The sequence below is a fragment of the Fusarium poae genome, chromosome 2, assembly GCF_019609905.1.
Source record: "Fusarium poae strain DAOMC 252244 chromosome 2, whole genome shotgun sequence".
In the NCBI taxonomy this organism is placed as follows: domain Eukaryota; kingdom Fungi; phylum Ascomycota; class Sordariomycetes; order Hypocreales; family Nectriaceae; genus Fusarium; species Fusarium poae.
Genome location: NC_058400.1, coordinates 3853826 through 3877578, shown reverse-complemented (window position 1 = coordinate 3877578; position 23753 = coordinate 3853826). Strand labels below are relative to the sequence as shown.

General features: G+C 49.4%; 7 protein-coding genes across 7 annotated transcripts; 4 read left to right on the top strand and 3 right to left on the bottom strand.

Moving 5' to 3' along the window:
• Positions 1 to 396: 396 nt before the first annotated feature.
• FPOAC1_005154 (uncharacterized protein) lies at positions 397 to 2269 on the top strand (the record flags this gene model as incomplete). The annotated part of the gene is made up of 2 exons (XM_044849685.1): positions 397 to 835; positions 906 to 2269. 2 exons carry the CDS (start codon positions 397 to 399, stop codon positions 2267 to 2269), a joined length of 1803 nt encoding a protein of 600 aa, XP_044708395.1.
• A 1207-nt stretch (positions 2270 to 3476) lies between these two features.
• On the top strand, positions 3477 to 4526 carry FPOAC1_005153 (uncharacterized protein; the record flags this gene model as incomplete). Its single annotated transcript, XM_044849684.1, has 1 exon — positions 3477 to 4526. One exon carries the CDS (start codon positions 3477 to 3479, stop codon positions 4524 to 4526), a length of 1050 nt encoding a protein of 349 aa, XP_044708394.1.
• Positions 4527 to 5506: 980 nt separating this feature from the next.
• On the top strand, positions 5507 to 7660 carry FPOAC1_005152 (uncharacterized protein; the record flags this gene model as incomplete). The annotated part of the gene is made up of 2 exons (XM_044849683.1): positions 5507 to 7377; positions 7432 to 7660. The coding sequence occupies 2 exons, from the start codon at positions 5507 to 5509 to the stop codon at positions 7658 to 7660; spliced, it is 2100 nt and encodes a 699-aa protein (XP_044708393.1).
• A 505-nt stretch (positions 7661 to 8165) lies between these two features.
• Positions 8166 to 12007, bottom strand: FPOAC1_005151 (uncharacterized protein; the record flags this gene model as incomplete). Its single annotated transcript, XM_044849682.1, has 4 exons — positions 8166 to 11139; positions 11195 to 11583; positions 11633 to 11941; positions 11990 to 12007. The coding sequence occupies 4 exons, from the start codon at positions 12005 to 12007 to the stop codon at positions 8166 to 8168; spliced, it is 3690 nt and encodes a 1229-aa protein (XP_044708392.1).
• Positions 12008 to 14034: 2027 nt separating this feature from the next.
• FPOAC1_005150 (uncharacterized protein) lies at positions 14035 to 16793 on the bottom strand (the record flags this gene model as incomplete). The annotated part of the gene is made up of 5 exons (XM_044849681.1): positions 14035 to 14716; positions 14771 to 15005; positions 15053 to 15171; positions 15224 to 16338; positions 16536 to 16793. The coding sequence occupies 5 exons, from the start codon at positions 16791 to 16793 to the stop codon at positions 14035 to 14037; spliced, it is 2409 nt and encodes an 802-aa protein (XP_044708391.1).
• Positions 16794 to 19473: 2680 nt separating this feature from the next.
• On the bottom strand, positions 19474 to 21072 carry FPOAC1_005149 (uncharacterized protein; the record flags this gene model as incomplete). The annotated part of the gene is made up of 3 exons (XM_044849680.1): positions 19474 to 19833; positions 19885 to 20873; positions 20964 to 21072. 3 exons carry the CDS (start codon positions 21070 to 21072, stop codon positions 19474 to 19476), a joined length of 1458 nt encoding a protein of 485 aa, XP_044708390.1.
• A 436-nt stretch (positions 21073 to 21508) lies between these two features.
• Positions 21509 to 22898, top strand: IWS1 (Transcription factor iws1; the record flags this gene model as incomplete). The annotated part of the gene is made up of 3 exons (XM_044849679.1): positions 21509 to 22042; positions 22094 to 22572; positions 22625 to 22898. The coding sequence occupies 3 exons, from the start codon at positions 21509 to 21511 to the stop codon at positions 22896 to 22898; spliced, it is 1287 nt and encodes a 428-aa protein (XP_044708389.1).
• Positions 22899 to 23753: the final 855 nt, after the last annotated feature.

Sequence of the window (23753 nt, the reverse complement as noted above, 5' to 3'; positions counted from 1 at the left end):
TTCACAACTCCAAACCAACCATCACCAAAATTTCTTTCTTTCGTTCTTGTTTCTTTTTGCTTCATATCCACTCTCGCTCAAAGGTCTTGGGACCTCCAACTTTCGCTCTTGTCACTCGCTGTTTGCTCGTTCTCGGAATCTGAAGGATCCAACTCTCGCTACCCCGTGCCATCAACTCGTCGTCCAAGGCCATCACGTTCGCTTCAACAACCACTGTATAATCAATCCACGACCTGAACCGTTTGGCAAAGAATCGAATCATCTTACAAGATTTTGTTTTTGGCTCATATCCTAATCGCCGACTCCTCCTCCATGTGAGCGGAGCCCATGGATCTAAGACAGAGCCAGCACCAGACCAACATTTCTCAACAACATTTCGAATTTCAGCAACACAACATGTCGCAGCAGCCAAGTCCTTCGGCTCAGCAGGCCCACGATGCCAACCCTCAAGACGTCCTCGCCGAGGCACGCAAGAATCTACAGTGCCTAATTGACTCAGGCCTCTCCAAGGAACTGCTGCATCAGCTGGTCGACGGGAGCCAGGCTCTCAATCTTAATCTCAGCGCGATGACTGCCATGCAAACCATGCCCGCGATTCCATCTCAATCTCAGACTCAGTTCAGCCAGCAAACCGGCAACCCGAATCAAAGCGCCAATACAGCCTCGCTTGCTCCTCCACCACCACCAATGCGATGCCCTCCCCCGCCCCCGGTTGCATCGAATGTGCCTAGTGTTCAGACCGTTACAGCAGCTCCTTCTCGCCGTTCATCGACTGCGACGACCCCAACACCGTCCGTTGAGATTAAGCATGAAGTCCTCCCCGAGGACGTGAACTGTGCGTTGTTCCTACCCGACATGTGGTGTCAAGTCTCTAGCCCCTTAGCTTTACTGACATGCTTACTAAGATCACGATACAGCCATGTTCCTGCCCCCTCAGGTAGCGTTCAGCCATCGTCCTCGTATCTCGGTCTCTTCAACAAGCTCTGGATCCTCAGGCCATGCGTCGATCTGGTCAACCAACTCGGGACAGTCAGCGATGTCGTGGCAATCTACTTCCACCTGTAACCGATCACAGGCGCCGCTTCCGATTCCCCCTTCCAGTTCCATGAACGGTCTTAGCCCTATGAGTGCCCCGGTAGGTACAGCTGGCAAGACAAACATCTATTGGTGCACCTCCTGTGAAACGAGCTTTAAGCGCAAGTACGACTGGAAGCGCCACGAGGACGAGTTTCACGAGCGCTGGCGCAAGTACCCTTGTCCCGAGCCTGGATGTAACCGCAGTTTTTGGGGATCCAACTCGTTCAATCAGCATCACAAGCAATGTCATGGCTGCAAGACTTGTCCCCACGCTGAGAAAGTAGTCAAATTCCTCCGAAAACGTAAGTACTGGGCTTGTGGCTTCTGCTCTGCTCTTCATCCAGCTCGCGAGCGCCATGTCGAACATGTTGCCCGCCACTTTGAGTCGGGCATGACCAAAGGCGACTGGATGCACTCGCGTGTTGTTTATGGTCTTCTGCACCAGCCTCTGATCCACGAGGCTTGGGACGCGCTTGTCGTTAGCAAGCAGCCCGAGTACAACGGACGACGGCCTCAGTTCAGTTGGCACCCAAGCAAAACTGGCCGTGCCCAAGGATTCCTCGAGAACGAGAATCCCGGCCAACTTCAGGATCTTCTTGAATTCTTCTCTGGCGATGAGGGTGAAGCGCAGTGGATTGTCAGCGTTGCTTATGACCTTGCCGATATCGTTCTCACCTCAGCGCCTATTCCCTCGCCGCAGTATTCTCATGCCTCTCTTGGACCCCAAGGTTTTGGACACGATCCTCGTATGTCGTTCATGCCACTGCCCACTCAAGGCCACCCAGGTCACCAGTCTTTGATGCCTTCACCCGATCCTCAACAGACACAATTTACCACACCTTTCCGAAACACGATAATGGTGCCTTCCCAACAATTCACCTCGCCTTCAAGGCCTTCGCCTGCATCGTCGGCTCACTCACCATTGGGACCATCAACGTCACCACTGATGCCTCCACCAGCACCGTCACCCTTGGAAAAGCGTGAGCTTCCGCTACCACCCCCACCTCAATCTCAAGGGCATGAACACGGTGAATCGATGATGGATTTCGAGTATTCGCCGGCCCCTGTAGTGTTTGACGATTGGGAGAGTCTAACAGGCGCTGTTATTGAACAGCCTGGTCAACAACATAACGGACCACCAGCCGATTGGGGCATGGTGCAGTATTTTAACGACCCGCGGGTCACCTCATGAGCTCAGGCTCAAGCCACTCTTTGACACTTTGGACTTTACCGAGCCAATTGCTTTATTGTCTACCCAAATTTGGGTTTACCACGTTTTTCCTTGAATCGAACATTACCGACATGGTGCGAAAGCTATCCCTGTGCAAGCATTTTCCTTTTTGTTTTGTTTTTTCTCTAGTAGATAATGATAATACCCCATCATCGAGAGACGGCAGGTGTGGGCATGTGGATTGCTTTTTTGTCTAGTCACGGCAGTCTGAAAGAAATGGATTGGCTTCTCATGTCCTTGGTTAAAAAAAGGTGGAGTTGGGGATGTTGCTGTCGTCCTTTGTTTCCTTGATGTGATTGATGGATAAGATCTTCCGGGAGTTACCCCATGGGCTGGATAGGCTTGGAATATAGGGGCCGAGGCTGGAGAGGCATGGACTGGCCATTTAAGGCGGTGCGCATGCAGCACGCATGACAACGTTGAAAACCTAGGTGTTGTAAGATAGGGTAGAGGAAGGAATAGAGACCCCGGAAGGGACGGATTTGAATGAACAAAGTGCGCACGAGGCTGTTTTTATGAGGTTATGTGAGGAATGTAACTGAAATGACATGCATGTGAGACAAGGCTTAACGTTAGTAGGTACCTAGGGAATGCCTCGGTATGGCATGACATGTATGCTGGACTCTAACTAGGGATCTATCTTGGAGCCTATTTGGCTTTGGCTTTGGCTTATATGGAGATGCAAAGTCACGAGTTATAACAACAAGGAGTTGTGCTGAACACTGAGAGGTCCCCATAGCCTTGAAAGACCTGTATGAGTGTGACTAGGTGTGCCTGACCAGTTATCCCGGAGTTGTGAAGTTCACTTGCAACTGTAGTTACTGTTGCTAAAAGACGGACATGTTCAGCATGCAAAAGTATCGCATCGAACTGTCAAAATGTGTTAATGTATAGGATGAAGGAAGAAGGAACACGACTACCGATTATCCTTTGTTTGGTAACAACCCTCCTAACAATGGCGATTCCTATGAACACTGCAAGGTTATTTATTCATTGTGTTCATCTTGGTTATTGTTCTTGTAAGTATATAACGACAAGAATCTTCGCATATACTGACTTACAAATTCTTCATCAAGAAATCTTTAGATCTTCTACAACAGAGGATCATCGCCAAACACCAGGTTTCTTTATTTTTTCATACCTCAACTGACCCAGCAACACCTTCGCGATGCCTCGTAAACATAATTCCCGTCGCCGCTCTGTCGGCTTCCTGGAAGCTCTTGGGCAGTGGACTATGGGCCCTGAGTCTTCTCGTCGCACTTCTCGTCACGGTGGCCGTCCACATGGTCATACGGAAGCATATAGACAGGCTCGCCTGGACAATGCACCGCCCGAACTGAACCTTACAGCTCGCCAGTGGCGGGAGTATGCCGATCACGTCCCCGCCGGATACTGCACAGATGGAGAAGATGATGATGGCGGCCGTGAGAATGTAAAACGATCTCCCCCCCCTGTGGTACAGCCTGAACCGGGTCCCTTTCGCTCTGCATGGTCGCACTCTTCGAGTTCAGCAGTGACCCGTGCGCATGGGACTGTAAGACGACGAGACTCACTTTTGGATCGTATCGTAGGTCGCACGCCCATGCAGGAACCTACTAGCCCGCTGTCGCGGGATGAGGTAAGTTTCAATGCCAACAACGATCAACTGTTCGCTAATGTTCCTCACTTTGAGGTAAGGCGAGATATAGACGACGTTTTCGTTCATCAGCAGCGAGCTAGTGACGATGGATCCATAGCTGCGACTTTTGGGCAGCGTATAGGCGAAGCAGGATCCCGAGAGAACGACCAAGGAGAGACCGAGGTGAACGCCCAGTCTCTGCGAGAGTCACAATTCTTCAGCAATCCTCGCCCTGCTCCCCGGATCCAACAAGCAAACTCAGATGCATGGCCCATAGCGCAAAACATCTCTCGCGAGCCTCTAGAGCGCTCGCGTAATCGTGTCGGTAGTAGGCGCAACACCGTCATCGAGGTTCCTGATGAGCGACACGGTGAAGACCAGGAACCATCTGTATTCGGAGGGAGGAGCCATGTGACCGTCTGGCCTGGTCTAGATCAAGGTCGCGATGATGGCAGTTTGGCTCCTGACGACAGCGCCACCCAGATTCCGATGCAGCGTCGTGGGCAGGATAGCAGAGTACCACATGGATCTCGTGCTAGAGACTCTCACAATGTGAGTTCACGAATTGAAAGATCGCGACAGGGTCGCGGCCGACATTAAGTCGGGCAAGACGAGATGGGACAAGGGACAACAAGGTAGTATGAGGCTGGCTGGTATTTACTACTGCTTTCGTTAGTAAAGTAGACGATGGATGGAACTAGCCCTCTGGCGAAGTAGAAGATGTCTCAGTGAGAGAGAGAGAGATAGAGAGAGACTACAGACAAGCTACGTACAGCAATCAATATATTTCTTTTGTTTGGATTTGTTGAAGTCAGACATTTGCAAAGTTCAATGTAGTAGTAAGTTGTAATTAAATTTGTGACAGTTATGTTATCTTGTATAAGTCAATTATCTTGTGTAAGTCAATGAAAGGGGGGGGGCCTCAGGGTGTCAGAAGCTTCAATTGGCCGCTAGAAGCATGAGTGACGAAATTAGTAGGTCAGCTTATGCTACTTAGGCCAGACCTCTTAGGCTGTTTATTTTTGTGTCCCAACTTGAACCAGGAGGGTTGAAAGTACCTAGGATAGCCCCACCCACCCAACTGTAGGTATGGTAGGTCAGTCTCTCTCTACTTCCATTTCCAACTCCAACTCCAACTCCACGCGACGCGAACAAGCTTCAACTTGGATCTTTTACCCATATATTAATTACGCCCCGCAGTACCAACAACGCAGCACAAAAGTGTCACCTTTTAGCTCACAGTCCACATCAATAATTATTCTGTTCAGGCTCCAGAACCTTCTCCAGTCATTTGCGATTCTACATAAAGCTTCAAATACGCCCTGTCGCCCCCGCGCACCGTTCCAGGTTCATTGCGACTCTTCCGATTGTGATTGACCGACAATCAGGTCTATTGCGAAAGATCTGTCCATGTATTCTTGATCGATGTTCTTGATTACTTAAGGAGCTATCTGGTTTTTTTTTAATGTATGTATGCTTCTTGAAACCCAAACACTGTTATTTTTACCTTCTCAATCATCTTCGTGTTGTATCCCACTCCAACAGGTCTTGGCTAATTCATTTGTCTAGTATTATTCATAATGAATGTCTTAGACGACGATCGGCTGTCCAACAGCTCAAACGACTCGGACAACGATAATGATAACGACAATGACAATGATAACGACCGCATTGATCGGGACAATGACGCCGATGAGGCAATGGAAGATGTAGACGATAATGGTGATCAAGACCAGGACGCAGAAGGCGACGACGATGATAATAACGACGATGACGACGACGACGATGAGAATGGTGACGCAAACGATGATGGAGATGCTGATGGCGACGGCGATGGAGACGAAAGCCAACCTCCTGCTACCGACTCTAATGACCAGACGAGTGCCCATATCAAGACAGAACCCAATGGTGGTGATACCGAGCGCGAATCTACCACGCCCTCCCCGGGCTCGCACAGAAAATGGCCTCAGCCTCGACCAGAGGTCATCAATGCCCGCCTTTACGACATCGTACCGACTATGGCAGCACCTCAGTCAACCAGTGTTAATGCTATGGCCATCACACCTGATTTGCGATATTGGATCACGGGAGGTTCTGACGGCTACATCCGCAAATACGACGGTCCCAATACCATCAACGGAAAGCTACCTTTAACCGTAGCTCAGAGACATCCTTTTGTGGACAGCGTTACAAAAGCTGGCATCCTCATGTCATACTGGGAGAACGAAGAGCCTGCACCCCCTGGTCGAGGCGACCAAGAACACATACTCTCTCCTGTTTACTCCCTTGCTGTCCACTCTGAGGCTCTGTGGCTTTTATCTGGTCTCGAGTCAGGCGGTATCAACTTGCAGAGCGTTCGACATGACGAAGGCAAGCGGATCCACTGTCTACAACAGCATACCAACGCCGTGTCCGTCTTAACGTTGGCACAGGATGAGAAGAGTGTTTTGAGTGGTGGTTGGGACAAGAACATATACGACTGGGACTTAAACACCGGGCAGACAATCCGTAGTTTTGACGGCAATGCTGGTCAGATTTCGGCCCTCGAGCTGCGGCCTGCTAACGGAGCCCCCATCCCTGAAGACGATGACGAGCCGCTGCCATCCACGACAATGGCCACCAACAACGGAGCTCCAGTTGCAAGCGGGAGCTTTACAGATGGACTAAATCAAGATGGTGTAGACGACATGAATGCCGATTTCAACCCCGACGCCAACACCGGCGATGGCCAAGCATCTCCTGCTCATGATAGTCTTTTTGGGGGAAGCGATGCAGGAAGTCTATTCGGCGAAACAAAGGAAGATCAGCCCTTTGGGCATGATGACGATGAGTTTGGTGCTGGATCCATGGACATGATGCCTGGTCACGGCCACGACAGTGCAATGGACCACTCTGCAGACATGGCTGCTCTCGATGCAGGGAAAGATACGGAAATACAACCTGCTCCCGCCGTTGAACCTCCTCCGCCAGACACATCGCAGGATGCAGCCGACGCTATGGACGTAGATCTCGTTCCTGCTCCAACACAAAACACGGAGCCTTCTCAACCAACACAGGATTCTCAACCTCCCGCATCTCAAGAAGGCCCTGCTTCACCATCTCTCATGCTCACATCACCCCACGCCCCAACGCAGCACGACCCCACACAAACATCTCCAACAACTTTCCTCTCGGCCGCAATGGATGGCTACCTTCGCATATGGGATAGGCGCCAGCCCGATCCTGTCGCGCGTATAGGCACTCGTAATGGTGTCCCGCCCTGGTGCATGGGGGCATGTTGGAGTCCCTCTGGCAATGCCATCTACGCAGGTCGTCGTAACGGCACAGTCGAAGAATTCGACATCCACAAGGCAAAGAGAAACTGGGAACCCCAGAGAACTTTCAAGTTCCCTGCTGGCAGTGGAGCTGTCAGCGCCGTAAGACCCATGGTAAACGGCCGTCATCTCGTCTGGTAGGTCTACTCCTTTCCGTTGTTCATCTTTCTCTTTCTTGTTAACACAATCAGTGCCTCACACGATATCCTTCGCCTCTACGACCTCCGTGACACCCGTGCATTCAAGCACTCCACTGTTCCCTTTCTGATCATCCCTGGCCCTCCCCGTGCAGGTGTCATCTCTAGTCTTTACATCGACCCGACCAGCCGCTTCATGCTGAGCGCAGCAGGTACTAGAGGCTGGGAAGGCACCAGTACTGAGGTCCTTATCGGCTACGAGATCAATGTCACTGATGGATGAACTTTGGCCGCGAAAGGGGAGCATGGCCATCCTTGAATTGAACTTACAACTACCCAAAATTTTGTCTTTTTGTTTGAGGCGTTAAAAAACAGCGATGCTAACTTAAGAGTTCTTCTGTACACCTGGTTAGGTACCACTTGTTGAATAACACAGATCACAATACAATAGCCATTTGCCACAGTTCATCACCAATCCTGTGCCAACAATGCAAATTCGCTGAATCATGATATCAACCATAGTTGTATTATGACATAAGTACTTGTACAGGTTCCAATACTCTCTCTGCTTTACTGTAGTTCCTTCCATGTGCTCTTGCCTCGCTTCTCAAGCAAGTTGGTGTTGATATGCCCCACCGCCTTCGCCTACTTCTTTGTACCTCATATCGCTTGACACTCTGCTAACCCACCAAAGCGAAAGCATACAAAAACGTCCCCAATCCACGGGATATCCATGAGTATGGCCTCGCAACGTACAGTATCGTGTCACCAACTGTGTTTTTGACTCTCTAGTCGAAACTAATCAAATCTTCTTCGACATCAGATCCTGCACTCACCGTCACTACTCGCTCTACATCCGCGCCTAGCTGCTCATCCTGTTGATGTTGATCAGCGATGTACTGTCCAGCAGCGACATCATGGAGCATCTGCTTCCTCGTAGGGGGAGACTTTGGGGCTGTGTGGCTTGAACGTGTTTGCATCCCGTACCGGCGGCTTCCGTCTGGCTCCATTGTAGTTGCGCGGTACGTGGTTCTGATGACAATTGAACAGGGACTTCTTTGTCGTGACGCCCGTTTGGCTTCCTCACCAAGCGCTCTATCCTTTTGCGAAATTTTCTCCGGACTCCATCTGTCCGAAAGAGAATTTGTGGGCGAGGATGCGGGTGCTAATTCGAAGTTGTCCTGGGTCTGGACAGTAAGCTGCCCATGTCGGCGAGTTGGCCCTGGGTAATAGCCCATTTCCATGAGTTGTTCACTGGTGGGTTCTTGCACACTGGACGCTCCGGCAATGGAATTGAGCTGCCCTGACCGCATCCCTATGTTGTCGCTATGAGCACGGATTTTGGAGGCGCCCCGGTGACTCTCTAAAGATTTTGTGGAGGTCGATGAACCCGTACCGGAGGCACCGTGTCGGACTGTTCCACCCCGTCCACGTCGCACACCAGTCGTCGATTTTCCACCTCTGGTAGCCTGGAAGCCTCTGGCTTCATAAGGTTGTGGTGCGCGCGTAGATCTGAGAGGTTGGATGAGCGCTTGAGGTTTCGGTGCACGAGAAGCGTGGGTATAGGCCTCATCGCATCGTTGGATGCAACGACAAAGATCGCCGCATGACGAGCTGCACCTGTGACCACAACTCAAGATCCGCTCACATTTCTGATCACATCTCAACTCCGAATGCTTGAGCGGGTGGCAGGTCTTCGTGCAAGGGTGGCCTTCGGAGCATTTCTCTGTGCACGGCTTGTCACAGCCGGCTGCAGCGATGGTTCCCCAGTCCTCAATGCGGGATATTTTGGTCTCTCGCCCATGATTCTCACAGGTGACAGGAAGGAAATCGTCGAAGCAGTTCTGCTCTTGAAAGACTTTATAGACACCCAACCAAGTTGTGAAGCTTTCTTCCTCTTTCAAGAGAGCCCCAGCATTGCCAAAGACGTACATGCCGCACTTCGCGCGGCTAAGAGCAACCACAGCTCGGTTCTTGTTCCGTACGAAGCCTGGGCGAGCACTTCGTACGATAGAGAGAATCACAATGTCGTTCTCTTCACCTTGGAAGCCATCTACTGTTTTGACCGACCATTCTTTTGTCGGGTTCTTGACCGACAAAGTTGGGTCTCGTCGCAGGATCTCGAGCAGGAGATTGACCTGACCCTTGTAAAAGGTCAGAATAGTTATGCCACTGGGAGAGACTCCATTCTGTACCAGGTACCGAACGAAGCAGACGATCATGCTCGCTTCGTTGAAGTTTGAGTAGGAAAAGCCATCATTATTCCGAGACTCCTCCCAACCATGGTGGAACCACCAAAGACTTTTATTCCCCATACCCAAAACGGGAGGTCGGTTTCTGGGATCATTGACAGAAGAGTGGTCGGTAAGCTCGTGATAGAATGCATTTACCACTTGACGGATCGGCGGCACCATACGGCGCTGCACTTGGAGCATGGTATACGGCAATTTTAGGTTGATCAACCGCTCAAACAGCGAGACATGCATGTTGTATGGTTCGCATTCGAGCTCACTGACATCCACATGTGGGACGAGCTGTTGGTGATCGCCGACCAGGACAATTTGGTCAAGACTGGGATATAAAGCTGACGTTATGTTCGCTTCTCGTGTCTCAGCTGCCTCCTCGATCATCAAGATACGGGGTTTCAAGGCTGCAATCAAGCCGCGATATTTCGACAGCCCTGTAGTTGTACAGCCCACAATTTCGACCTTCTCATTGACGAGGACTTTGACATCGTTACATGATCGAGCGATCTTGATCTCGTCACAAGTTTTCTGGTAAGCATTAAGGAGCTCCGGAAAGCGTTTGGCTCTCGCATCAATGAGTCTCTTTCTTAGTAAACGGTAGACTATGCCGCGTTGCGCTGGCTTGATACCGTATAGGTCGTGATGTTTCAGCAACAATCTGCTGGCTTGAGAGGATATGGCGTCCCCATCCGAGGGAACAGAACCAGTCATGTAGAATTTGGTGGGGAAGAAGTCTCCGTGGAGCCGTTCTCTGTCGTTTTCCTCCTTTGATTCATTGATGGTATTGTCTCTGTTTTCTGGAGGTTCTTTCTGATCTTCGGGGGGGCGATACACATATGTTTGGTCTTGCTCCACGCATGTGCCGAGCCACGACTTGATGGAATCAACTGATTCGTCGTCTTTCTGTCCGCTGCCTCCATGAATGGGTAGTGTTTCGTACTCTTCGTCGTCCAACGACTCATACTGTTCTTGACTTATTAATCCCTCGCTAAGAAATTCTTCCGCTGCGATGAACTGGGCAGGGAAGCATCCCTTCAAAAGATCTTCAATCTGGTTCTGGACTTGCTTTCGAGATCTTTCGCCTCGTGTAGGGCCACGTAAGATCCTAGAATCTTTCCTGATATTGTAGAGGGTTCGGGCCTCAATGTCTTCATTCTCTGTACGCCCACCTAGACGAGCGATGACAGCCTCGAAATCCAAGCATCGAGCGAGGAGTTGGTCCAATGCATGATTGGTTTGTGCAGCGACTATAACGGGCGCGATAGCCTTGCCTCCCTGCACAGCCTTAAGAGTACGTATGTGGCTTGTGAGGGCGACAACTGAAGTGAAAGTCTTGCCAGTGCCCGGAGGGCCTTGGACCACCGCGAGCTCTTGTGAAGTCATACGATGAAAGGCTTCCAGTTGAGACGGATCAAAGTGTTTGGCTCTTTCGGGGATCGCAGCACCTTCTTCAGTGAGATAGGCGGCAGTGTGTTCCTTGTTCGACCCATCAATGATGTATTTATCGAATTTGGACCTATTCTGGATATCAATATTGGATTGTAGAGGACAAGGGGGAGAGAAAGACTTACTCAAATTTAGCAGCATGTTGGAGCCCAACCATTGCATGACGAACAGTCTCAAAATAGCCGCCTTTAGCCTCGAGCATCACCAACTCGACCGAAGGATCGAACACGGCAGTCTCGGTGTTGGACCAGAATATTTCGATACGTGGTGGGGTGTTGATGTCCTCGCCATCATCAAAGTTTGGTTCTAGCCCACCAAGAAGATACCGGGCTGCAACTACAGCGACAAAGCACTGTTTGTTGAAGTTATCTGCCCGAGGAGATAGCACAACGAGGGTTCCCGTAGTGAGGCGGGTGGATTGATGCCAGACTACCTTTGTTGTCGAGCACTCAGTCGAGAAAGAGATTCGACAAGCAGGCCCTTGTTTGGCAAGCAGGTATCCCTGGACGTGTACCTTTTGTAGTTGAGCCAATGATACAAAAGGCAAGAAGAAGAAAACCAACCTGAGTGTAGACATGGAAGGTGTCTGAATCTTCATTCACAGGTCTTAATCTGAATTCCTGGATCGCCCGCCTCAGTAGCTCAGTGCCCTCGAAACGGTTCATGGCATATTGGAGCTCCAGGTAGTCGTCTTTGTCAGGCGGATTTTCTTCCGAATATCCTGCAGGAAGCTCAGCAGGGTATTCTGCCATCAGCTCTTCGGGCTGAGGAAGCTCGGGAGATGTAAGCCAGTGTCGGCTTTGTGTGTCGGTGCCGTGTCTATGCATAACATGTTGTTGAATAATCTCAGTCGGGGGCTGGTCTCTTGAGACCTGTATGATGTTGTTAGTATGTACAGGTCAACTTGTGACTTTTCTTACCTCATACTCGCGATTCATCTTTGAAGCAGAGCCCAGTATGCCTGGCCGAAGAACAGGCCGCGTCGTGCGATACAATAATCTTGCGGAGAGAGTGGTGGGCTGCAGGCGCAGCGGACACTTGAAGGTGGCAAGGGTCAATGATGAGCAGTGTGGTAAAATAGAAGGGAACTACTAAAACAGGAACAGAGTGGCTTGGGATGTGGGCAATCGAGAATAGATAAGTACCGAATGGTGATGGCAGAGAGATGTTTCAAGAATGTGTGAAAAATGCAGACGGCGTTGCCTTGTTGCAAAAGTCTGGACTTCGCAGCTCAGGTTCGCAAGTTGCAACTTATATGCGGCGGAAGGAAGGCAAGAAGAGAAGGGGAAGAGGAGGAGGGGAGTGGGGAGGAGGGGAAGGAGAGAGAAGGAAAAGAAAGATATGGCAGAGGAAGGAAGCAGGGGAACAGATTGCCCTCCCAAGGATGGAAGCATGGACCTTTCCTAACCACCCGAGATGGATTGATTTAGAAAACTGAGTTATTGCCAGCTGACTAGCAGTTGTCTGCAGGTCCGAGAGAGTATTCCCAGTGCCGGAGTTGCCTAGAGAAGAATACCCGTCTAGTGATGAGCAAATATTAATGGTGTCAGCTCATTGAGTGCACTGGTGCTTTCGGTTTGGTTCCTCTCTCTTTTGGTCGTGGAAGGAGCTCAACTTTGAGCAGCTGTGGCAGCTGTCAGAAGTGATGTATGCTTGCCCCTGATGAGGTAACGTATTGAGTCGCAAATGTCTTCTAGCCCAACACTAGTGATTTACATAATATTCTCGAACGACTCAAGGAAATTGTTCAATCCGATTGCGCGTGCCAGTCAGTTGTTGCGATCGATACGAGTGTTGTTGCGGTGTAGCTCGATGGCTGCCGTCGCCGAAAGTAAGAAGAATCTGTCGCAGCGTAAAGTAGCAAAATCCAGATTGTGCAGTATTATCTGAAGTTGGAGGTCACATCCTCTCCAGAGTATTTCTACTCAAGGGGGTTATTCTGTAGTATAAGAAGGATGTATATTGTGTGTTGAGTCGCTTGTTCATAAATAATCTCAAAGCAGGTGGCTATCTCAGGGGCATGATGTCGTAACTCGTCGATAAAAATACAGCTCCAAGCTCAATAAAGAACTTGATCTAACCACAGACCAAAGTCCTTTCTTGTGATGTTGAAAATAATGTATGGGAAACAAATGAAAGGAACGTGCTTCGAAAGATGCCACTGTCCTTTGGCGAAATCGCGGGAAGCCGCAGATATTGGCTCTCAGTTTGCCTTGCACATCCAGCACACCGGTCAGATGCACCCGAAATCCCTGTACACGCAATCTTTTTAATATGCAGATTGGCCACCTGTCTGCATGATGTCTATGCTTCTAAAGTACTTCCACAGATAACGTGTCGGTGCGAATGGGATGCCATTACGCAGGAACATGCGAGCCTCTATAACAGTCATACACGCCAATATCCCGGGAGAAACCCGAACACTTGCTATTGACTTCGGTAGGATCAATGATCAGTAGAAATAATGCTGAGCTGATTTATCTGGATATCATTTTATTGATTGATCTAGCAAGGACAAACCCTGGGCACTAGGTATCTGACAAGTCAATGACGAGGCCAGAAGCAGTTTTCTACTGCATATTACCAAGCTACCAGATACCAAAAACATCAGTTTTCTTAACCCATACGATCACAAGCACAGCTTCCCTTGGCCACAAAATAGGAGAGGAGTTAACGCTTTTATTATTCAGCATATAGGGTAAGTTCAATCGGCACTCGTGTAACATGCGGTGCGGACACACAGCATGGGGCGCTGACACTCGCCTTTGGATTTAGATGATGACTCAATACACCCGAGGCTCCAATTCGCCAAAAGATGCTAGTCACGTTTGCTTTGATTCCTGTTTCGCTCGGTAAGAGTACTGATCCTCATTCAATTTACTCCCCGTGAAGCCTGTATTTGTATATAAACCCGTGCACAAGCAGCAGAAAAGCTTTATGCGAAGAGCCAGCTATTTTGGGTACCTTAGAGCACAGAAAAGCCGGCATGTTCTAACTCAAGGCCATCGGGAAGTATAGGCCGACCTTGCATAGGAAAGGGCCAGAAGAGAGGGTTTTCCAAACTGTCCCCCACCTTTTGGACTGAAGGTGACTGTTTTGGTGTTCCTGGCATGAAGTTTCCTGTGCCCCACTGGCACGTTATATCTCCATGGCGCATGTTCGGTGAAAAAAAGTTCAAACTTCCAGTTTGTGGCAGGACAAGACGATCATACTCTTCCGCCGTGAGCTTATCGACATTGTTTTCAACGTCAATATTCCACTTCACAGCAAGATACCGTAGTATGTTGAGTGCCTGCTCGGCAAACTGGTGACAAGGTGCCATCTCAGTAAGATCCGAGATCCCTTGGGTAATAGACTCAGCCACGCGAGGATCAACCTTGACCGCCTTCTTCATGTCGGCTTCAGTGGCTTCCGGATTGACAGAAATCGCGCCGATTGCCAGGTGCATGATGGCTGATGTGAGGACGAAATATGGCACGAATGAGGGAGTTCTTCTCAGCGTGTAGAGGGAAGAGTAGGATCTCAGGAGACCTTGAATGGCGTCGGCTGCCTGGGAGCAGACGTCACGGGGAGAGACTTTGGACCCGATGATTCGTAGCTTGATCAAAGGTCGAAATAGGAGTAGGATGGCAAAATGGTAGTACATGCTATTCCCGGTTAGTACCTTAGCTCGAAAAGAGCATCTTCATGGTGAAACTCACTGTGCAAACAACACAGCTGGGGTGAAGTTGTGCCCCAACCGAAGAACCTCGGGAATTCTATCGTACCAGTTCAGGTACTGGGTATACATGCTCAAGAGCTCTCTCGCCGTGAGAGGTTTACCGGGAGAATGCAAAATGTACAAAGATTGGTGTACCAGCTCGCTCAGCTCACAGAAACACTTGTACACAGACCTAACATTTGACGGTTGCTGGCAGGATCGTTGTAATGGAGCTCCTGATATCATTAGTAACTCCTACAGAGCCATTCGACAACAAACTCACCATCATCAGTATATGGCACCCACAAGGAAGCCTCTATGTCTCCTATTATTGCCGGCTTTGGGGGTAAGTGCGGGAAGCAGGAACATTGTGGCAGTGAGCCTGTAGCAAGAGACCATGCACTACAGAGGCAGGTTAGACAAACATTTTCTCACAACACGGAGATAAACATACTGATCTAGTGCAAATGCTCCCCAGAAGGTTGCTGATTGCACAGCAAGTTCATCCTCATCCCCCTCGTCCATGATTCTGTGCAATCCCATCTCAATAGCTAGCCGGATACTCTGACCAGCGTAATACCAACTTTCCGAATCCCGTCCGCAACTAGCTTCCCGGATCGACATTATTCCCAGGGCTTGGATAGTGGTCAACGAGTGATGGTCTGTTTCTTGAGAGAAGAGCCGTAATGACTCTTTGAAGAAATGGTCTCCAGAAGTGTATGGGTCATTAGGATTCGCCCGGGACATGGGCTGAGTCGAGAAACGACAGCCCAATGCGAGGAGAGCGTTTACTAGTATCGGCGAACAGTACCGGTTTCGTCCTTCTTGAAAATCTTGTAAGAAATGCTCTTTGCTGAGGGATGCAAATGTCGGGTACTCCCAGCAGAAATACAGTGCCAAAAGATGCTGAACAAGAGTATTATCGCTAGTGAGAGCGGTCCATGTTGAAGTAGGTGATCGGAGTTCTGGTTCGTTCAGAGGGGACAAAATCTGCTCGACCCCTCGATATCGCGGCAGGCCATCTGACATCTGTTCTGGATGCATTCCTTCTGCCCAAGATCCGACACGGTTTTGTGGCGTCCAGTTCATAACATCTGGGTAGGAATTACTCCTCGTTGACCCTGTTTGACTGTGGAAAGACGAATGCCAGGGGCTTTGCTGGCCCATCTCCCTCATAGGAGGCTGCTGCGGTGGCCCCTGGTTCACACCTAGACTCATCGCCGCCAAAGTTCCCAGTCCACCTCCCGGGAAACCTGGTACGGGTCCCATCGTAGGTCCCTCGGGACGATTGGGAAAACTAGGCATCGGACCCCCTCCAGAGGGCGGCACGCTCGCCAGCCATTCTGAAATGCTCTCGATGGGTTGTCCACCTCGAAGTCGGGTGAGAACCCCTTCCCATAGCTCAGGTCGAACAAGTGCAGCGAAAATTTGATCACTGGATCGTTGCTTTTGACGCAGGGTCTCGATCTCGGTTCGCAAATTCTCCTTGGACTGGCGCACTGGTATTTCATATACACATTCGACATCTTTTTGTGCTCTGCAGCGCCCGCATGGTTTCTTCCCATCACACTATGCGCAGCAGTTGTTAGCCAAGAAGCAGCGCAAATACAAATATACATTGTGTAAACAAGATTCACGTATAAGACTCCGTCGCAAAACTGACAACACGATTTATCGCGAGACGGCGTCATGTGCAAGTCAACATGAGCATTTCACCACGATTGGGGATATAGGAGCAGAACGAGACGGGCCAATTTGCTACATACCTTTGCGCGTTTCTTACGGCACTCGGTGCAGGCATTGGGCGTCACGACACCCAACCCTCGGCGACGTTTCGAGTTCTGTGAATGGGCGACAATGGGTGCATTACCGGATGCGGTCGAGGGCGTGTTTGCAGACTGAACCGAGGTAGGAGTTGGATTTCCCGATGCCCCCCCAACTTGCGCAGAAGTTCCTTGAGGTGTGTGTTCGGCGCTCGGCGGCGGTTGACTGCCGCCATCTGAATGCTCGTTGTCTACGTCCATCTCTCGAACTGTAGCCTTGTCGATAGGCTATCACAGATATAATAAAATGGGAGAGAAGAAGGGCGGGCCCGAAATAGTCGTATGCGAATCGAGCCCGGTGTTTGCCGTTAAGCTTTAAAGTTCTCCCTTCAGCTCGACGAGCTTCTGGTGGGATAAGGTCTAGGAGGGGCGACAGTGGAGGATACGGTGCAATCGGACATGCTGCAGAGGAGATCGTGTTGGTATCATCCGAGTAAAAACTTGAGTTTGAAAATTCGTGCTCTCGTTTTCTCTGCTGGCGCCGGAGATGCAGTACTGGCTCTTGCGCCTGGTTCGGGGATATTTTGGGTTGCTGCTACTTGAATGGCTTCTGGATTCAATGTCGCGTCACGCCTCGTAGCGGGGAGAATGCGATGCGGAGACACAATGCTGAAGTGACTCGAGCTCTCACAATGAATTGGAGACCAGTCGCACTTGGTTATAGCTGATCGTTCGGTAAACAAGCCAACAACTGCGCACTTGTTGACCTAGCCAGGTAGTAGGCAGGTACGCATGTAGCTAGTAACGACGTAACTGGACTAGAGTAGAGGTGAGCTTCGAAGCTTGCAAGTTTGTGGATTGCGACTGGGGGCTGAAGGCGCTTGTGACTGGTCTCGCGAGTCAAGGGGAAAGAAACTTGGCGTGGGAATTTGAAAGATCAATGGCGCTTCGAAGCGCACAATAGGGTCTCCCTCTTCCTTTTTGTAAACTGTGTTTTGTGTTTTGTGTTTTGCAGGAGGAACGAACGAACGATGCTGTTAGCTACTACCAAGGTAGAGGTATAAATGGTGTCCACCCGATCGTCGATGGTGTCGGTACTAGAAACCAGAAGCTGCTGGCTGAAGTGGTCAATAGTGGTCAATGCACAGCATGAATTGACCAAACCATAACTGGCGGGCAGCTGGTAATGACGAAATGGATACTAAGGTAGTCTATAATCAGACTATTAAGAGCGGAAATTTTGCGCAGTTAACGCAAAGTCAACAGGCATCCAGAGAAAACCGGAAAGAGGATAAGAACAGAAGAAGAAAAATATATCCTGACTTCAGGGCAATTGCGATCACAATTACCGTTACGTTCAACCCCAGGTTCGGGTCGGTTTGAACACAGGTTTCCTGAGTGAATTGTTTTTGCAAATGAATGTTGTATGATTCGATTGGGCGGCTCCGTACTTGAGAAGCAGATCAGAGGTGACCGCTGAGACTTCAATCTCAGTCTCACACCATTTCAACTCGTAGAGCGGAAGAGTGAAGAGTGAAGGGACGATGGGAATGGTCTTTAGAACGGTCAAGAAAGAAGATAAGAGGTTTGAGATTAAAAAGCCAGAGGAAAAGGTTGCCAGTAAAGAATGAAGAGAGTGATCTGTAACCAGGCACGGAGGAAGCGCGATCGATCTTCTTTGCGGTGATTACTGGGTTTGTTCCGCTTTTGACGGTCTAAAAACTGGATAGGATGAACTTTGTGTTTTATCTGCAAGGGCAAACACACACACTTCAGACCAAGAATTGAATGCGTTAGTAAACGATTTACTTTACAGTCGATGGTCGTTGGTAAGCATTTCTATCACTTACCACTTATGATAGGTACCTAGGTAACTACCTAGTAGGTAGTAGTTTAGTAGTAGCCAATGCCAATGACAGATCCCGTCTTCTTTTCAGACGGTTGTATCGTCCTGGGGCCACAGACTCAATTTACCAGCATGTGTGTTCTCATCACCACCTCCTCTGTAGACGGATACCAACTGCCGTGTTTTCCTTCACTCCATCTCTTGCCTCTATCAAAAAATTTGACCATTACCAAGATACCTAGCAACAGAAGTATGCTACTATCGTCTGTTATATCAACCACCAAGAGCCTCCAAGCCTCATTGAAGCCCGATTTGGTGTCTTGATCACTCACGATCTCCCATTGGATCGGCACGAACCGTTTAGGTTGTGCATTCTTCCTTGCACGGCACCTGGTTTGAACCCACCAACAGTCCACATCATCTTGGCCTTTCTTAGGGATAAAACATATGGCCATTTTGACCCTGATGCTTCATCCAATTGGACCTGCCAGGCAAAAAAAGGTTTCCAGCTCCTGCGAGGATGATGTCAGAGATATTGGTGGTTTGAACTCATCTTACTACCCCAGACTATGATCTCTGGTAACAGTCCATGTATCATTTCATCGATGATCACCCGGTATCTATAATGAACCTTTTCCATCGTCGTCTTATCAGCTTGACCCTGGCCTCAGAACCCCACAGCATCTACGTCATTAGCATACATACATCACAGCCTTTATAACATCATCCCAAGTCAATTCAGCTTGAAAACTATTCAGCGAGTTCAACAAGCGCTAAGTCATAACATGTCCTACATGCCACCATGTTCGTCCACGGAGGATGAGACCTTTGGTTGAATAAAGTAGCAGCAGTAAGATAGACAGATCTCCTCCGGCAAACTAGACAGAGTACCTATCACTGCGCATATCGTTAACGATGATCCCCAACATCCATGATTTTTCCCATTATCCAATACAATAACCCGTTTGTCCAAACACCATCCATCCCACCGCCATATGTATGCGCCCAATTACTATGCATCAGTGTTATACAGTTCCTATCTCTCGGCAATCATAACAAAGGAAATAATTGTATATTCTTATTCATCACAGTTCGCTAAGCGAAAGGTTCCCGGCGCCCCTTGCTTGGGCTTCGATTCTTGACAGGGCTGCGACCTCGATCTCCTTTGCTTGGGCTTCGGCGGATTGAAGGTGCAAAAGAGGGTGGAAGTAGTGCCTTCATTTTTGGTGGTGTATTGTCCGTGTCCGTCCCCTCGTCGAGAATCATATGACGCTTCATTCTTGGTGTCTGTACGGGAACCCACATGAATCCAGGGCCATTCTCTGGAACCATTGATGCCTCGCGTGATGAAGAGGCAGGTTGTGATGGAACAGGCGCCGCCGGCTTGTTAACATATCCGCCCAAAAAGAAGTTGTTCGCAAAGGCACAGAAAATGAGTACAGCGAAGAAGAAACCCTAAACAAACGTTAGTTATAAGTTGATAGACAGTTTCAAGGAACAGCATACCCAAGCCTTGAGGTTCATGGCGTCAGAGAATTCGTTGATGATCTCCGCGATTTGTTTTGCTGTCACTTTGACCCTCATGATGGCTTCGGGGTTTTGCGTCATGCACTCGGACCACTCATCGCAGTGTTTCGCAATCACTGGAGGGCGGTCGTCCCTTACGCAACCGTTAATGGTGAATTGTGTCTGGCACTCGGTGATTCTGCCCATTATTTCGATGCGAGCCATCTCGTTGGCGTTCTCGATATCTGTCTTGATAGTGCTCACGATTGACCAGCCAATATATACGAAGACTGCGACAAGGAAAAAGTTGACAAGCAATTTCACCCAACGATACAGATTATCGGGGGCATTGGGATGTTCATCCAACATATGAAATAGGGAGCCCAGAAAGCCCTTGGGCTCTTCCTTTGTCTTTCTCTTGCCGCGCGACCGTCGTCGTGGTGCGATACTATCGCCCGAGTCGGAGTCGGAGTCTGTCCATCGATGTCGAGGGACGTTGCTGACGTCCTTGTCAAGATTGTGTCGTTTCCTTTTGCGAATAAACTCGGATACAGAGAGGTCTCGGTTTGCTCTGATCTCGCCTCGGCCTGGGGTGTGCTTCTTACTTGAGAAAGGAGTCTTGTTGTATCGGTGCGACTTGTCAATCTTGGAGGGACTTGCCATACCACCCATATTGATATCGCTGGTATGATCTACTTCAGGAGTATCGTTTGGGAAGTCAGACACCTCTGTCGGAGCAGGACTATCTTCTGCACCAGAAGCTTCAGACAATGCTAAATCCTCGAATGGTCGCCGCGGCGTTGTGAAAGCAGGGTTACGAAATGGAGGCGCGGCCGCCCTGGATGGCACTTGGGGAGTAAAGAAAGATGCCCGAGGTGGTTGTGATTTCGAAGGTGTCCCTAAATTTGCGAAAGGGTTGGGTTTCGAAGGTGTCCCTAAGCTTGCGAAAGGGTTGGGCTTTAAGCTCGATTTTGAGGGCGAAGGAAAGACTGCGATACGGAATATCAGTTGCTAGTACTTGAGAAGGGCCCGTTGACTTGGCTTGAGAACTTTAAAATTCCTACAAAGCCTCAACTCACCATTCTGCGAATTACTCTTGGCTGCATGTGTAAAGGGACTCGTGGGATCAAAAGGGCCGCTGTCCTGGTACTCCCAGTCCATAGGACTTTCGTAAGTTCGACGATCCATAATCGATTGACAGCTAATGAGTAGCTCGAAGTGTTACGGTATAAGGTCCCCCAAATGAACAGAGATCTTTTTGACGTTTGGCAACTTTTTGTGAACGAAAGCAGCTGCCACCGAATTCATCAATCAATCAATCCATGGCAACTAGAAAGACCAATGTAAACAAAGGTGCGGGTCACTTGCCTCAGGCTCCTAATTGGAGCTACGTGATTATGTCAGCAGACAAAGGTCGCGCCTCATGCCTGTGGCGGCTCCAGCCAGACAAAGAAAGTTGAAGGTTTGCGAATTGTTGTTTCTTTACCTGGTCTTTGATGATCAAAGCTCTTAACCAAACGTCACACAGAGCGCCCCTTTCAATATTGCCTGTCGCTGGAGAATCTGCCATCCGACCATCCCGAAATAATTGCCAACGCAGTCAAACGCGATCGACGACGCGACGATGTCCGAAAGGAATTCCCCGATCGGCGAGCACGCCAACGAGCCTGTCAACGATGGTCAGGAGCAGGAATACGAAGATGCTGTTGCTGCTGCCGACTCTGATCGCGATTCAGATGCGCTGTCCGAAGTAGATGAGGACCAATTCGAGGACTACGACCCTGAAACTGCCAATATTGAGGATCGTCCCGTCGACATTGATGAAGATGTTGCTCGCACGCTGAAGGCAACGAAGCGTAAGCGTGCAGAAGGTGAGGCACCAAAAAAGCCTCGCGAAGGCCGCCGAGATAAGAAGCGTCGAGATCGCGATGAAGATGTCGAGATGGATGATGCAGACGACGGGGGCAAAAAGTCCCGACGATCAAGGCGCGCAGCTGTTGATGGAGAACGACGCCAAAAGTCCAAAGCTGCCACACCAGAACCTGAGAACGAAGACCATCTTTCACCAGAGGAACGACGAAAGAGGGCTATTGACCGAGCTCTTGATGCAGCGATCAAGAAGCCTAGTGGTCAGAAGCGCAAGAAGAAGGACGAGATCGTAGGTACTTTAATGCATAGACAAGGCCAATAGCTAACTCTCGTTCCGCAGGATCTTGAGGCCGAGATTGATGACCTACTGGCGGATCTCAAGGTTCGAATGGAGGGGGCATGCCAGTCCGATAACCAGGCTCGTGAGGCTGGTCAACCAGCACTTCACAAATTGAAGCTGCTTCCCGAAGTCACCGCTATCATGAACCGCAATAATGTTCAGCATGAAGTTCTCGACCCAGACACCAATTTTTTGCAACATGTCAAGTTCTTTTTGGAACCGTTGAACGACGGGTCTCTCCCAGCCTACAACATCCAGCGAGATATTTTTAATGCTCTTGCCAAAATGAACATCGAAAAGGAATCCCTCCTCAGCAGTGGTATTGGAAAGGTAGTCGTCTTCTACACTCGGAGTAAGAAGCCCGAGCCTAGTATCAAGAGAATTGCACAGCGTCTTCTTGGCGAGTGGAGCAGACCTATCCTCAACCGAACCGACGATTACAAAAAGCGACAGATTGAGACACGGGATTATGATTATGAGTAAGTGCCTCATCGTTCTCGTTAATGTCACCTTTGCTAACTAAGTCATTAGCGCTGCCAAGATGGCACAACGCCAGAAAACCAACTCGCAGTTCAGTTTATCCCAGCGCCCTGCACCCAACAACAAGGAAACTGAGCGTGAGCGTCTTCTGGCTCCTTCACGTGGCAATAACTCTGCCCGTATGGTCAATCTTCCCTCAAGCTACACTGTCGCTCCTCAAAGCACTTTCATGGGAAGCCAGGGCTCCGGCCATCGTCCTCTAGGTGCTGGTGGTATGGAGGCATTCCGTAAGATGACGCAGAAGAGCAAGAAGCGTGCCAACTAAGACGGCTAATATGGAACTCCTCCATTGAGATTATTCAAATTGCATCTTTCACTGAGGAGCGTATTGATTGTGAGCTATTGGTTGATATCAAAGGCGGCGATGGTAGAGGCAGATATCGGGTTTGGCGTTTAGGGCGTACGCATACAAGGCTATTAAACTCATAAATTGGAAGCCCATCACAATGGGCTAATGTGAACTGCTTTCTCAAGATGTTGCTTATCCCATACGTCCCATTTCTGACTTTAGTAGGGCTGTTTGTCCCATGTCTTTGTACCATACGGGTGATCCACAACCCACGTGCCTCAAGATGCACGCGCTTGACAGTAGAAGAAGGAGCTGATCCAGGAGTGATCACCTACACAATTGTCAAATATTATTATTTGCCACGTTGCAAATAACAGTCAAGTTTTGTCATCTTATTAAAACATAGCGTCGCTGTGCTTCTGTAAAAATGCACGAGATCCAGATGTAAAAAGATGGTATAGATAATAGCAGCCCATCAATAAATTAGTACTACTAGGTACTAAGGCAAAGAAAATGTTGGACACGACCCTACATCCCAAATCCTGGACAAATGAGTGCTGTTCCAGGGTATTTATATCGCATAAACCAAGCGCTCATATAGTTGCATGGTATTCGTACCCAATATTGGTGTCGCGACTGAACTTTCGGGGACTACCTACCTATCTATGCCTTGGTAAGTTCTTGGAACGGTGACGTCAGGTTGGTATGAAGCCCAAAATCCGACGATTGGAGAGGCTACCGGATGTAACTACGACCAAAACGGTCAATGAGAGTTAGATTGTACATAAGTCGAAGAGCATGCCTTACGATAGATATATCTGCATCTGCATC